This window comes from Olea europaea, chromosome 15 (genome assembly GCF_002742605.1).
Source record: "Olea europaea var. sylvestris chromosome 15, O_europaea_v1, whole genome shotgun sequence".
NCBI classification, from domain to species: Eukaryota; Viridiplantae; Streptophyta; class Magnoliopsida; order Lamiales; family Oleaceae; genus Olea; species Olea europaea.
This window is the reverse complement of record NC_036251.1, coordinates 4,521,100-4,535,137: the sequence shown is the minus strand read 5'-3', so window position 1 is coordinate 4,535,137 and position 14,038 is coordinate 4,521,100. Positions and strand designations below refer to the sequence as shown.

General features: G+C 32.0%; 2 protein-coding genes across 2 annotated transcripts; both read left to right on the top strand.

Moving 5' to 3' along the window:
• The first annotated feature begins 8,735 nt into the window (after positions 1–8,735).
• Positions 8,736–9,810, top strand: LOC111411132. The gene is made up of 3 exons (XM_023041693.1): positions 8,736–8,835; positions 8,953–9,248; positions 9,430–9,810. The coding sequence occupies exons 1-3, from the start codon at positions 8,736–8,738 to the stop codon at positions 9,808–9,810; spliced, it is 777 nt and encodes a 258-aa protein (XP_022897461.1).
• A 1,412-nt stretch (positions 9,811–11,222) lies between these two features.
• Positions 11,223–12,604, top strand: LOC111411131. The gene is made up of 3 exons (XM_023041692.1): positions 11,223–11,469; positions 11,548–11,937; positions 12,387–12,604. The coding sequence occupies exons 1-3, from the start codon at positions 11,223–11,225 to the stop codon at positions 12,602–12,604; spliced, it is 855 nt and encodes a 284-aa protein (XP_022897460.1).
• The last annotated feature ends 1,434 nt before the right edge of the window (positions 12,605–14,038 follow it).

The following is a 14,038-nucleotide window of genomic DNA, read 5'->3' as shown; positions in this document are numbered from 1 at the left end:
CTTATTATCTAGATTTTATTTACTATTTTAAATACGAGTTGTAAGCCTTATAACAATAAATTGAAGTGAAATTTGAATGGTTGAGATTTCTCCAATTTCTTAAATTCTTGTTATTTGATACTTAAAAATCAACGACTCGAATTCAGAGTTTAATGCCTAGATTTTTGATATTATTAGGAATCAATAGAAATTAGAAGATGATCGCGTTTTCAGTATTCCTTTCGATATAACGGAACTTCGATTGTGTGTTCATTCATATTTATTATTATTGCTTCCACCATGCTACATGCTGGTATCAGAGTCTCGTTCATCCCTAATAGTGTTCATGAGTTTAATAACAAAAGTTATGATGGATGACGATAACCTCTTCGTTTCTTTCAATCCAAAGAGTTTGATGGATATAGATTTGAATGAGGACTATGATGGTCAGTCAATTTTTGATAAAAAAGCTGAAGAATCTTCATATTTCAATTACGAATGTCCTCCAATCTTTGACGAAGAAATTGAAGAATGAATTTGGTTAATGACACTTGCGATGAATCCTCTATCTTCAATAAAAAAAATTGAAGAATGTGTGAATTTGCATGGTGACAGTTACGACATTTCAACTATTTTCTATGAAGAATATGATGTTAATGTTTTTCATAAGTGGTCCAAATAAATCATGGTTGGTTTTAAGTATTACACAAGAGAGTTCGTGGATCTTGAGAGGCTTGCTATAATAAAAACTTAGTTTGAAGAGTTTTCTTTTGTGCGCCCAACAAATTTATCGAGTAAATTACCATTATGACATATTGTGGATGATAATATGGTACAAGATTTGAGAATGAATCTTCATTGATCAAATGAGAATGATGACAATTGAATATTAATGATTTTAATTTAATTTAAGCAATTTTATCTATGTATTGTATTTTAATTTATAAATAGTTTAGTCTTTATTTAGTATTAGTACTCTTAATTTTCATAATTTTAATTAGATTAAGATTTTATTCCTTTTAGAGTTAGTAGTTATTTAGGAGTTTAGTTATTATCTAAATTTTATTTGTTGCTTTAAATACAAGTTGTAAGCCTTATGATAATAAATTGAATTAAGATTTGAATTGAAATTTGTATTGTGAGATTACTTCAAAATTTTAAAATTCTTATATTTGATATTTAAAAATCAACGAGTCCTACACTCTCTATTCGTGTGTAATTCAAAGAGTCTGATGCTTAAATTTTTGATATTTTTAGAAATCAACGAAAATTAAAAGGTGATCATGTTCCGATATTCATTTGGAATTAATGAAATTTTGATTGCGTGTTTGTTCGTATTTATTATTATCACTTCCATTATGGTACTTTAATGTATTGTTAAAATTAATGTATAAAAAGCTATCATCTCACAACAATGTCAAACTTAATGTAACGGTAGCAAATCTACTCCAATAAAGGTGATAAAACAAAGAAATAAGAGAGAATGAACAGCTGACTAATATAAGTAAAGTATGTTTTTTATTATATACCTAAAATGAAGAATTTATCCAATTGGGATCTAATTCATCAAATAAAAAAATAAAAATAAAAAAGGGTGCAATGAGAAGCCAAGATATTGAAATAGAGTTTGAAGTACACTACTTGATTTGGTTGTCAATAATCTGAATTTAGATTGAAAAAAGAAAAGAGAAAGAAAGATACAGAAATTAATGTAATTATAAAGTAGAACCTCAAAAGTTAATTTAGGTGTACATTGTCTGTTACATTATCTTTGACATTGTTTCACGTGGTGGCACATGATTCGATAGTTTTAGAATTCAACACACTCTCTGCCAAATACATTTTAAATTTGTAAAGGATGTCAAACTCTATGTAATCTATATAATTTCCATTTCTTGTGCTATAAACATGAATTACATAGGAAAGAACGTAGTTCGAGTCCATATTTTCGTTTGTTATCGTTACCTATGGGCCATTGATGAGATGCCCATAATTCCACTTATGTTGTTCGGTGCCAAGGGCTTTTCAATTGGTTCATCCACTGATTTTTGGAAAAAGTGTCCTATATATATAAAAGAGTGAATGAATGGTCGGACATGTGTCAAACATATACATCGTCCTGTATGGATTTCACTCTTTTATTTTCATTTTCTTCTACAAAAAATTTATGAAATCAAGATTTTTCAGCAAAGCAAAGCCATGCCTTCTGATAAAGAAACACCCTTTCTCCATTTTTCTACACTACCGATCACGCTCTTCAACAAAACCTCCATTCCAAATGAGAAGCAAAAACCTTGGGCATTAGCATCAATGAAATTGTGGAAAGCTTGAAGGAGAAGAATTTTTTCGAAGTCTCGTTCGTAAGTTGAGTGTCAGTGTTCTAGGTTCCTCCAAAAATTTACAGAATACATAAATGTTGTTTATCAATCACTTAGCGTGTGCTATGTGAGAAAACTCAAAACTTTTACCTCCTTATTTTGCTGATTTTCTTCATCCAATTTTCCAATATCTTCTATTTCCTGTTGTGTTGTATTATGGCAAGAGCAGCAGTCATCACCCATCCCATCCAAGCAAGTCAAGGAGTCTCCTATTCTGTTGATACGGATTCTGTTACCTAAAGGTGCAATTTTTTATTCTTATTTGTATTTTTTAATCGAATTTGTTGATTTTCGTGTTTACTACTAGTTTGTTCTTTAGTTTTCGAGAAATTTAATCATAATTTATGCCTATTTTGGTGTATTTTCAAGTTGCAGAAAGAGTTGATGGCTTTCATAGTATGTATGTGTTAATCAGCTTGCAATTTCTCTTTTATTTTGGGGATGACGTTGTGCAGATAAAATTTGTCTTTGGAGTAATTAGTCTAATACCCAAGTCTGTGCTCTTTTTCCACTTTATTATAAACTTTAAAATCTCTTTTTTCTTGCATAATTCATTTGTTTTAGGAAAACGTGTGTTCTTAGGTCTAAAAATTGTGAAAATTTTGTGAATTTTATACATGTTTTATAAGGAAGATTAGATGGATTAAGAAAGAAAAAGAAGAGTTTATAATCTTGTTTTATTTATGTGCGATAACCTGGAGAGTGCACGCACGGAGAATGCTCAGCGTGCAACGTGCTCCGTGCAACATGAAGAGTGCAATGCTGTTCTAGGTTCCTCCAAATATTTACATAAATAATACATCAATCACTTAGTGTGTGCTGTGTGTTGTGAAAAAATCAAAGCTTTTACCATTTTCTTATCAATCACTTACGTATCAAAATAAGTTTTCACCTTCTTAGCTCTTTCTAATAGTTGGGTGGAATGAGAGTTGTACGTTTATGTTAAGAATAATGTAAAGGGAGAAAACAAACCTTGCCCATTTCCCAAGATTTGCAATGAGCTCATTAACTGGGAGAGTTGTCTCCGCGTTGGAGAAAAAGGTTTCTGAAACCTCTATGAAAACCTCATTCTAGGTTTCCTAAACCTCCTCATTCTAGGTTTCCTAAACCTCCATCTTGAAGTAAATCTCCATCCTCCTAGAAACCTCCATCAGGTTTCCTAAACCTCCATGGAAATCTCCATCCTGGATGGAGAAAATAGAGAGTTTTCATCTTGGTCTTTCTCTATGGGATGGAGAGAAATCAGAGATTTTTCTTTTTTTCCCCTCATTTTTTTTCTTTTTTTTTTAATTTGTTTTGTTCATATTCAAAATAATTTTTTTTGGATTTAAAAATTATTTTCTCTTCACGATAAAACTTAATTTTTTCAATTTCAATTAAATAATATTTATATGTTCTTTATTTAATTTTCGTAACTTTCTTTTGTTTATTTTTTGTTTTTATTATATATTTTTTGAAAATTATTTTAAAATTTCCTTTTTTTTTCATATTATAAATAAATTTTTTTTGATTTAGAATTCTTTTTAATTCTTTTCGTTTTGTGATAAAATGTAATTTTTTAAAATTTTAATTAAAAAATAATATTTATTTTTAATTTTAATTATTTCAATTTAATTAAAAAACATTATAATAATTTTTTTTGTTGTTTTTTCTATTTTTGTCAACAATTCTTATTTTTATTCTTTAATTTGTTAAATCATTTAGTTTCTTTTTTTTATTGGTATTGGATTGAATGAAGTGAAGTGGTGTGTGAAAATGAAGAAATGATTGAAGGTAAGACGACGTCGTTTTTACTCCCACGATGAAAAAATTTGAATTTTTTTTAATTCTTTTTTCTTTATGATAAAACTTAATTTTTTTTTCAATTTTAATTAAATAATATTTATATATTCTTTATTTCATTTTCGTAATTTTTTTTGTTTCTTTTGTTTCATTTGTTTTGTTTTTATTAAATTTTTCAAAAATTGTTTTAAAATTTCTTTTTTCTTCATATTATAAATAAGTTTTTGTTCGATTTAAAATTCTTTTTAATTAAACTTTGAAAAGTTTGAAGAGGTTTTCTCCCTTTAAGGTTATGCTCATGTCTACAGTATTTTCTAATGTTCTAATTACGTTTTTACAATCTTACGGTCAATCTCCAATGACAACAAAATTAGATTCTTGGAAGAAGGTTGATACATGAAATTGCGTTTAACATTTTAAACTATAATTTAGGATTCTGTATGGTGCCTATCAACATGAAAAACCATTTTAATGCAATAATGTAGATATTGTTATGTTGTATATCTTGATGATATTTAATTATTATAATCATAGTATAGATTAGGGGCGAAGCTTGAGCGAGTTAAATCATATTTTAAGCTGAACTATTATATATGGAGAAATATATTCCGCTTAAAAAATTTCATACAAACTTTTATACAGGGAAATGCCTTGTACAAATATATGCAAATTCTCAAATGTTCATACAAAGAATAAAAAATATACAGAGAAAATTGACGAGAAATAAGTCAATTTCAACGAATTTATGAATACTTTTCAAATTTATAAATAATTTTTTCTAAAATTTACATACACTTATTTTAAACATTAATCAATTAACGTGCAACGCGCATTCACTCACTAGTATTGTAAAAAGTGGAAATCAAATGACACAGGGTACTTCAATTATAATTCAGAATTTCGATTTACTACTCATCATTTTTTTTATTTTTTTTTTAAATTTTAAAAATACTGAATTTCATAAGTATAATATAAAATTTTAAAGCTCAAATCGACCTAAATGCACAATTCATGCTCAAGCTTGAGAATCACGGCCACCACTAAATCAATAGTAGAACCGCCACCATAAAATCACCCTTCGACGGACACCCCGCCCATCAGGCCATCCTCAACAATGTTGAAATCTTCCAGTGATAATACATATTCACAAATCAAAATCATAGCCTCTGCTCATTAACATCACCTTTGCTACTCCCACAACCACAACCATTAACCGTCCCTGTCTTTGTTGAGCAATCAATGCCCACCCACCATTCATAGAGGAAAAAGTTACACGTACATGATTTCTTTTACAGATTCTTTACAGATACACATTTGTCATTTTTCATTAGTAGTTGGCAAGATGAAATAAGCTACATGATTCTATGAAAAGAGCCTGTACACTTGGCTTTTTCCATTCATAGATGCCAATTGGTGTTTTTGGGCTGTGGATTATCCATGAGCCTAATCAATTAACAACTCCTCCTTCCATTGAGCACTTGATTCTTGATTTGAAGATTTTTGCTTATGTTCGACTTAATTTATATTCATATAAACTCAACGGGATACTATCTTTTGTATAATGGATTTTTTATTTTCAATTGAATATATTTTTGTGAATTGCGTCCATTACCAAATTTATGGGACAATTGATTCCTCTTGGCATTATGATGATGGTGATCTAGGTTTGGTGTTTGTGAACGTGATGGTGTAGATCTTGCATAGAGGTGGTTGCCGAGAGTGATGGGCATTGGCGATAGTGGAGATGGCACGAGGTGATAGTGATGCGTGATGGTGATGAGATGGCAGTACGCATCATATAATTGTAGTGGAGGTGGTCGTCGTGTTGGTGAAGGTGAGCGTAACATAATGTGTACCTTATAAGTATAACAATATTATAACACATTTTTTTAAGAGCAATGCTACGTGTACATAACCGTTTACACAGGGCTTACTCTCCTTTCACATATAGGGAGATCCACACATATTTTATTGTGTGGACCTTCTCCAAGTGAGGGGGTGTAAGATTGTGTGTATACGTTAAAGTGTACACATAGTATTAGTCTCTTTTTTTTTTTTTTAATTGAAAAAAAAGGATTAACAGATTTCACCTTCCCTTGAAAAGAAGGCTTGAATTCACATCATCAGCTCTTATATTTGAGGTAATATTATAAAAGTGCAACAGAATTGTTACAACTTATACCTACTTTTTTGAAAAATTGCAACTGGGGTCCCAGCACATTTCATTTGTGCCACCACAATTTCAAATCATTAATTTCGTTATAGTGGTGGGACAAATTCTATTCATTTCACCGATAGTTGACAAGAAAAGTTAATTTTACCATTTTTTGATCAATTTTAAACGGGTTTAATGATAAATTTACATTTTATCAAATAGAATAATTAACAAAAAAAAAAAACCAAAAAAAAAGAAAAAAGAAAAAAAAGCACCAAAATCCGCCCCACCCTCAAAACTTCATCGTCTTCCCCACTCATTCCACCCCATCTCATCTCACGCACCCTCACCCAAAACCCATAAAACCCATCGTCACGCCGGTTATTGCCTCTCATCGTCCCCATTTTCGACCCCACCCATCTTCTATCTTATCATACCAAACCCAAAACCAATATTTTCTTCTAGAAAATGATGTTCAAGAAATTCCAATTCCCAACGCCCAAGTCCAAAACCAAATGCCTCATAAGTCCAACCTTTTCAATTGCTATAAACCCCATTTGAAGATGATCAAGCTCTACTTGTACGATTAGGAGCGGAGCCCCACTAGGTCCAGTGCGGGCATCTGAACTTTTGGGCTCCAGTAGGCCCATTTTTTTTTTTTTTGGTAAAGCCTGGTTAATCAAAAAGCCCAATTGCCCATAGCCCACGACCCGTTTACTGACCTAGACCCGGAATTTTGATTCAATTAACCCGATTTCATTCAAATCACAACCAAACCCTTGCAACTTGAATTGCGTCTCTCTCGACCGGTCGACCCTCGCCTTCTTCTTGCCAGTCGCCGCTCCAACTCGCTGTCGCCGACTTCTAGACTGTAGTTCCAGACTTCCAGTCCACTGTCAGCTACCGTGACACCGCCTGCCAGCCCAAGCTGCCCAACGAAAGAAAAAGAACTGATCCACTGGAGATTGGAGAAGCCCGAAACCGGAGCCCAGAAGAACGAAGAAGGTGATTGAAGGTTACCTACCGTATATTTCAGTGAAGATGGAGTGTGGAAAATTCTGAAAATTGAAATTTGTATTTACGGTTTTGCTTAATTTAGGAATGTTACTAGTTAATTATTGATGGGTTTATATTTCTATCGTGGAAATGCTGTTAGGTGTAGAGAAATTGAATAAGTATTCCAGTTGAAGTTAAGATCTGAATTTAAAAATTGAGTCCCCTAGAAAGAAGATAGTAACTGATTTTGGCAATTGTGAAGTTAGATTGTCAGCAATTTTTGGATCATAATAAATTAATAAATGTAATTTACTGAATATTTTTGACAGCCTTCTCCATATACTTCATCATCTGGGGAATACATTATCTTTCCCCTGCTTCTTTAATAACTTTTGAAACTTCAACCTCTACAAATATGCTGTTATGCTTTGTGGAATAAAATTGACATTGCTATTTTGAAAACTCTATAAATAAATGTTAAGAGATAGCCTTAAATTACTTGAAACTCAAAATATAAATAAATGAAAGAACCGTGATAACTTCCATTGCGTAACTGCGTTCGATAGGTGCAGGCGTGCCGCGTGCAGGTGCAGCACTCGCTTTCGATTTTGGAGCCGTCACCCGTACCTGCTATGGATTGGAAATTGCGAACCACTGTGTGAAATTGTAAGTTCAAGTTGCTTAAGATTTGGAAATAGTATAAATTTCATTGTGAAATTACGAATTGGAAGGTGAATTGATATTGTGAAATTGGATTGATAATGTGAAATTGTGAATTGGATTGTGAAATAGCATAAATTGCATTGTGAAATTACGAATTGGAAGGTGAATTGATATTGTGAAATTGGATTGATAATGTGAAATTGTGAAATGTGAATTGCACTGCGAATTGAAATTGTGAATTTATGATCCTTTTGTCATTATGAATTATTCACACTCACTTCAAGTAATAATTGGATATCAAATGTTTAAATCCAGATATCAAATGAATAGATACTTTCAACGAAAAAGGAACGTAGATAATGTTGATGAGGGGTATCGAATAATGTGGAATCTGATGTCACAAAACTTCCAACTGATTTTGGTCTAAGGATACCCATTTTGGATTACAATGCTAACATCCAAGATGAAGTTCGAAGAGCATATATGTTAAAGGGTCCTTGTCAGCCCCAAGATCATGACTTTCCAAAATGACAATTTGGAGTAACAATTAGACGATTCAATCCTTCATGGTTTAAAGAGTTCAATAGTTGGTTGGAGTACAATGTAGAGAATGATGTTGCTTATTGTTTGTATTGTTATCTTTTCAGAACAAGTTCTAGAAAGCAAGGTGGAGGTGAGTCTTTTGTTGGCGAAGGTTTTACATATTGGAAAGATAAAAAAGGTTTCATACTCATGTTGGACTTCATGATAGTGTATATAATCAAGCTCGCATTAAGTGTGAAATGTTGATGAATCAAGAGCAACACATTCAATCAATTTTCTACGAACAGTCAGAACAAGCAAGAAATACATATGTTATACATCTTAATGCATCCATTGATTGTGTTTGAGTTCTTTTGCGACAAGGGCACTTATTTTGAGGTCATGATGAATCTGAGGATTCTCTCAATCCAAGTAACTTCTTAGTGCAATTGCAATTTTTGGCTGCTCTTAATGAAGTTATTAATGCTGTCACATTGGGAAATGCTCTTCACAATTGCAAATTGACATCATCTGATGTTCAAAAGGATATAGTAAATGCTTGTGCTATTGAAACGATCAATGTTATTATCAAAGATGTTGGCGACTCACTATTTTCTATTCTAGTTGATGAATCTTGTGATGTGTCGATGAAGGAGCAAATGTCTATTGTTTTATGTTATGTAGACAATAGTGATCATGTCAATGAACACTTCATAGGGATTGAACATGTTACAAGTACCACGGCTCTATCACTTATGACTGCAATTGATAAGGTATTTTCTAGATATAACTTGAGCATGTCTAGATTGAGAGAAAAATGTTATGATGGAGCAAGTAATATGCAAGGTAAGTTTAATGGTCTGAAAACACTCATTTTGAAGGAGAGTCCATGTGCTTTTTACATTCATTGTTTTGCTCATCGACTTCAACTTGAACTTTGTGGCTGTGGCAAAGAAGAATGTCCCTATTACTAACTTCTTTCGTGTGGTTGGGGATGTGATAAATACTGTTGGAGCATCTTCCAAACGTTGTGATCTTCTTCGAGAAAAACAATTATACTTTATTGTTGAGGCATTGGAAAAAGGTGAGCTTTTAAGTGGACGGGGACTTAATCAAGAAACGACCCTTCAGCGCTCTGGTGATACACGATGGAGTTCACATTATAATTTTTTGGTCAACTTGCTTGCCATGTTCTCTTCTGTTTTAGATGTACTTACAATGATTGTTGAAGATGAATCTTGTTCTTGTGATCAAAGATCTGATGCAACAAATTTATTGGAGTCAATACAAAGATTTGATTTTGCATTTAATCTACAGTTGACGAGAAGTGTGTAACGCCCCGAACTCTTTTCCATATTATTATATTATTTTTAAATTAAAATAAGCTCGAGGGGCTACCAAAACTTTCTCTATCTAATTTAAGCGGAAATATATCAAAAACACTCGATTTGAAATTTATAAATTTAAAATCGAACATAACATATCGAATGCTTGAACAACATATTAAATAACATGCATACGATATTCTTCAAATAAAAGTTGATAATTATCTTTCTAGAAAATTTACTTGACGACCCCATTAGTATTGCTCTGTCAATCTTCCACGCATCCACACGACCCGTTCTCATCTGAAAATATTGTAAGAGTGAGTATTTTGAAAATACTCAGTAAAAATACGTGCATATTCTTATAATATGATATAAACATAATATGGCATAACATACCGACATTTCTTAAATTTCGAGCAACTGGTCGCGATTCCAACAGCTCAAGGAATTTCTTAAGAATCCCCATATCCCGTAGGATTTAAAATATTGACCCAAAGGTCCATCCCGTAGGATTTAACTTCTTTTCTTTGACCTGACGGTCCATCCCGAAGGATTTAGCATATAATTCGACCCGAAGGCCTTGTAGTATTTCATGCCAAATTTACATAAATATCAAAGATAAAAATTTACCACTTGCACCATGTATTCTTACCTCAATTTGATATCCAAGAATTTACTTGAAAATGACTTTGTGAAAAGATATAAATATTATACTTTGCTCAAAATTATAAAATTATAAAGTGGCGTGATGTATGTGTAATATAAACTGTGGTGGAAGAAATCATTTTCATCTCATATATATATATATATATATATAATTTCCACACACGTAAATTTCATAATGTGAAAAGTCATCTGAGGTTAATTGAAGATTAATGTAACTAAACCACCATGTCCACGAGTTAATGTAAAATCAATTAAAGTGTGTTACTGTTACAAATTTGAAAGGGCACGTTCTAATTAATTAAAGTTAATATCATGGTTATGGAGATAATTAAGTCTAAATAAATCCAATTATACTAACATATTCATTCCCTTCATTATGGCCACATGACCGTACATATTTCTAGGAGAAAAATCATTTTATATTATACATTAAGAAAATATTAAAAGATAACATATTTCGTTTTATTAGAATAACTCAGACATACTAGCTCAAAATTACTTTTTCTTAATTCCAAATTATACTATTTAACAAGAGCTATAAAACGAATACATTATTGATATATTTCATCAACTTCTAAAAATACATAAATATTCAACCCATATAATTTTTCCTAAAAATGCACGTAAGCAAATAAGTTATTTGTACAAATAAGCGAGTCGAGTTTACCACTTCAAATTTGGACTTTTAGTATAACGACAAATCTTCATTTGTTGAATGATAAGTTTAGGTCCATAATCCATATAGTAAAAAAAATGCGGGGTGTTACAAGTGTGTTGGGGATGTCAAATGAACTGTCAAAGGCATTACAAAGGAAAGATCAAGATATTATGAATGCAACGCAATTGGTGAGATTGTGCAAACGACGACTCCAAATAATGAGAGACGAAGGGTGGGAATTCTTTTTGGAAGAAGTATGTTCTTTTCGTCAACAACATTACATTCATGTATCCAACATGGATGATATGTTTGTACGCCTTGCACTTCGTGGTCGCTCTCAGCGTAATTCTCTAAAAATTACAAATTTACATCATTATCGAGTAGATTTATTCTACTCTGTCATCGATTTACAATTTTAAGAATTGAATAATCGTTTCTCGGAGGTAAATACAGAGTTACTCCTTTGTGTAGCTTGTTTATGCCCACAAGATTCATTTTCTTCTTTTGATAAGAAAAGCTTGATTAGACTTGCTGAGTTTTATCCATTAGATTTCTCTGTAGTAAATGTCATTGTACTTAGCGATCAACTTGAGACTTATATTTTTCATATGCACTCTAACAAAGAGTTTGAGGGGTTGAATGACCTTGGTGATCTTGCGGAGAAGTTAGTTCTGACAAAGAAAAATAAGGCATATCCATTGATTTACAGACTTTTGACTTTAGCATTGATTTTACCGATTGCTACCGCTATTGTAGAGAGAGTCTTTTCTGCAATGAGCATCGTAAAGAATAAATTGCGCAATCGGATAGGTAATCAGTGGATGAATAATAGCACTATTGTTTAAAATATATATTTTTGAAGCTCGATAATGAAGTTATTGTACGATGATATCAAAATATGAAAACTCGCAAGGAACAAGTTTAATATATAAATTATGTCGTTTTTAGTATTGTTGTAATACTGTTTTATTTTTTTATCATCATTAAATCTATAACCAAATCCTCGAAGTTCGGCGTTAAAAAATGTTGTCCGCACTGAACACAAATCCTGACTCCGCCCTGCGTATGATGCAATCAAATGGTGAAAATTTCTCACAAAATTGCCCAATGAATGAATGGCAAAGCAGTGGATTAATGCCATCTATTTTAACAAAAGATTATATACATCAAATTAAAGCTACTACGGACCGTCCAACCAATCCATAAAAAAATCCTCCTCCATATCATGATCAGACTTCAACATTTCAATCTAATGACAGCAATAATTTCAGCTTCCAATTCGTTTGACACGGCCAAGTCATCTCCTTACTCACTCGTAACTTGTACTTCACCCACTTGCACAACTCGAACTCAAGACTTCTCCATAGTCGCTTCCTGTGATTCTAATAGTCTTTGCCATACTATCCTCTCATATGCTGACTCTTCATTGGCCGATAGAAATCTTGCTTTGGATATTTATATAGATGCATGGATTTGAGTTCTAGTAGCAAAATGAGGACGTCAAGACCACCAAGTTCATTGGTGGGGAAGAAGATGTTGGGAAAAACAGGTTATTTATGTGTAGATAGATTATCGATTAACGCAATCAATTAGATAACACAAAATATACGAAGAGAAGAGTTAGAAATAAAGCAAACCTTAGAAAGTTACATCAAGAACGATATCTTAAAGTGATGTTGCCTTCCCTTCCTGTGGTTACTTTCGACACTATATAGTTCCAAAATAAAATCCATATGACTCACAGTCGGTTTTCCTTTTATGGGCACCATTACTAGAAAATAAAGAACGAACATTTATTGAATTATCAAAAGTATATAAATATAGTATAAAATTGTATAGAGAATAATTCTTCTAGTTGTACATAAAACTATGAAAATTCAGTCCCTTGTCACTCCCTTTTATAGAGAAAATTCAAACCCACAAATAATCCATTTAAAAGATAAGTTAAACTCCAACGTAAGATTATTAACATAATATTAAAATTGAAAAATAAAAAAAAAAACTAAAAATTTAAGTCTATTTTATTTAGAGAGTTTAAAGCTTTTAAAAAATCGTTACAATAATTAACCAACAAATTTTAAACTTTCAAAATGTGTCTATGTTCTGGACTTGAACCTCATTTAGTATAAACAATTTTCATTTGAGGAAGAAGCCATAATGGACTAAGATTTAAATTACATCCCTTTGGTCAAACTTTGATTGTTCCACATACAGTATTGATTTATGCTATAGTATGGGTAGCACTGTTAATATCATATGCTAGAAAGGTAAGTAGGACTACTAAAAGCTCTAAATTCAAATGTATTTAGAAGTTTTAGTCTAAATCCCCACTGCTACCAGTTAGTTCGCCTCCTAGTAATGAAGTGTTAGACTGTTTGTCTCCACTAGCAGTTTATGAAACTCACATTGAAAATACTAAATCCCAAATAAATTAGAAATATAATGAAAATTAAAAGCTAAATGCTCGAATTATCATTACCACACTGTTGGAAACACATCAAGTCATGAACGTGGCCACAGCTTCGAGACTGGAATGCCGATTATTGATGCTCCCGTCTTATTACATAGGTTTGTATTTTAACTTGTTGATTCCGGTGTAAAACCTTTGAGGCACTCTTCGGGCCCGTTTGGGATGACTTTTGAAAAGCTAAAAGGAGCTTTTGAGAGCCAAAAGCCGCTTTTGGGCCGTTTGGCTATTTTTGTTTAAAGTGCTTTTGGAGGTTAGAAGAACTTTTAAAGGAAGTTGGTTTTTTTGACTTCCTCCAAAAGCACTTCCGGAATGGGAAGTGATTTTAAATATTAATTTTAAAAACAAAAATTAAAATAGCTTTCTCCAAAATCTCTTTTACAAGAAGCAAAAGTCAAAATAAAAGTCGTGCCAAACGGACCCGTAGTCATGGCATTTTAGATT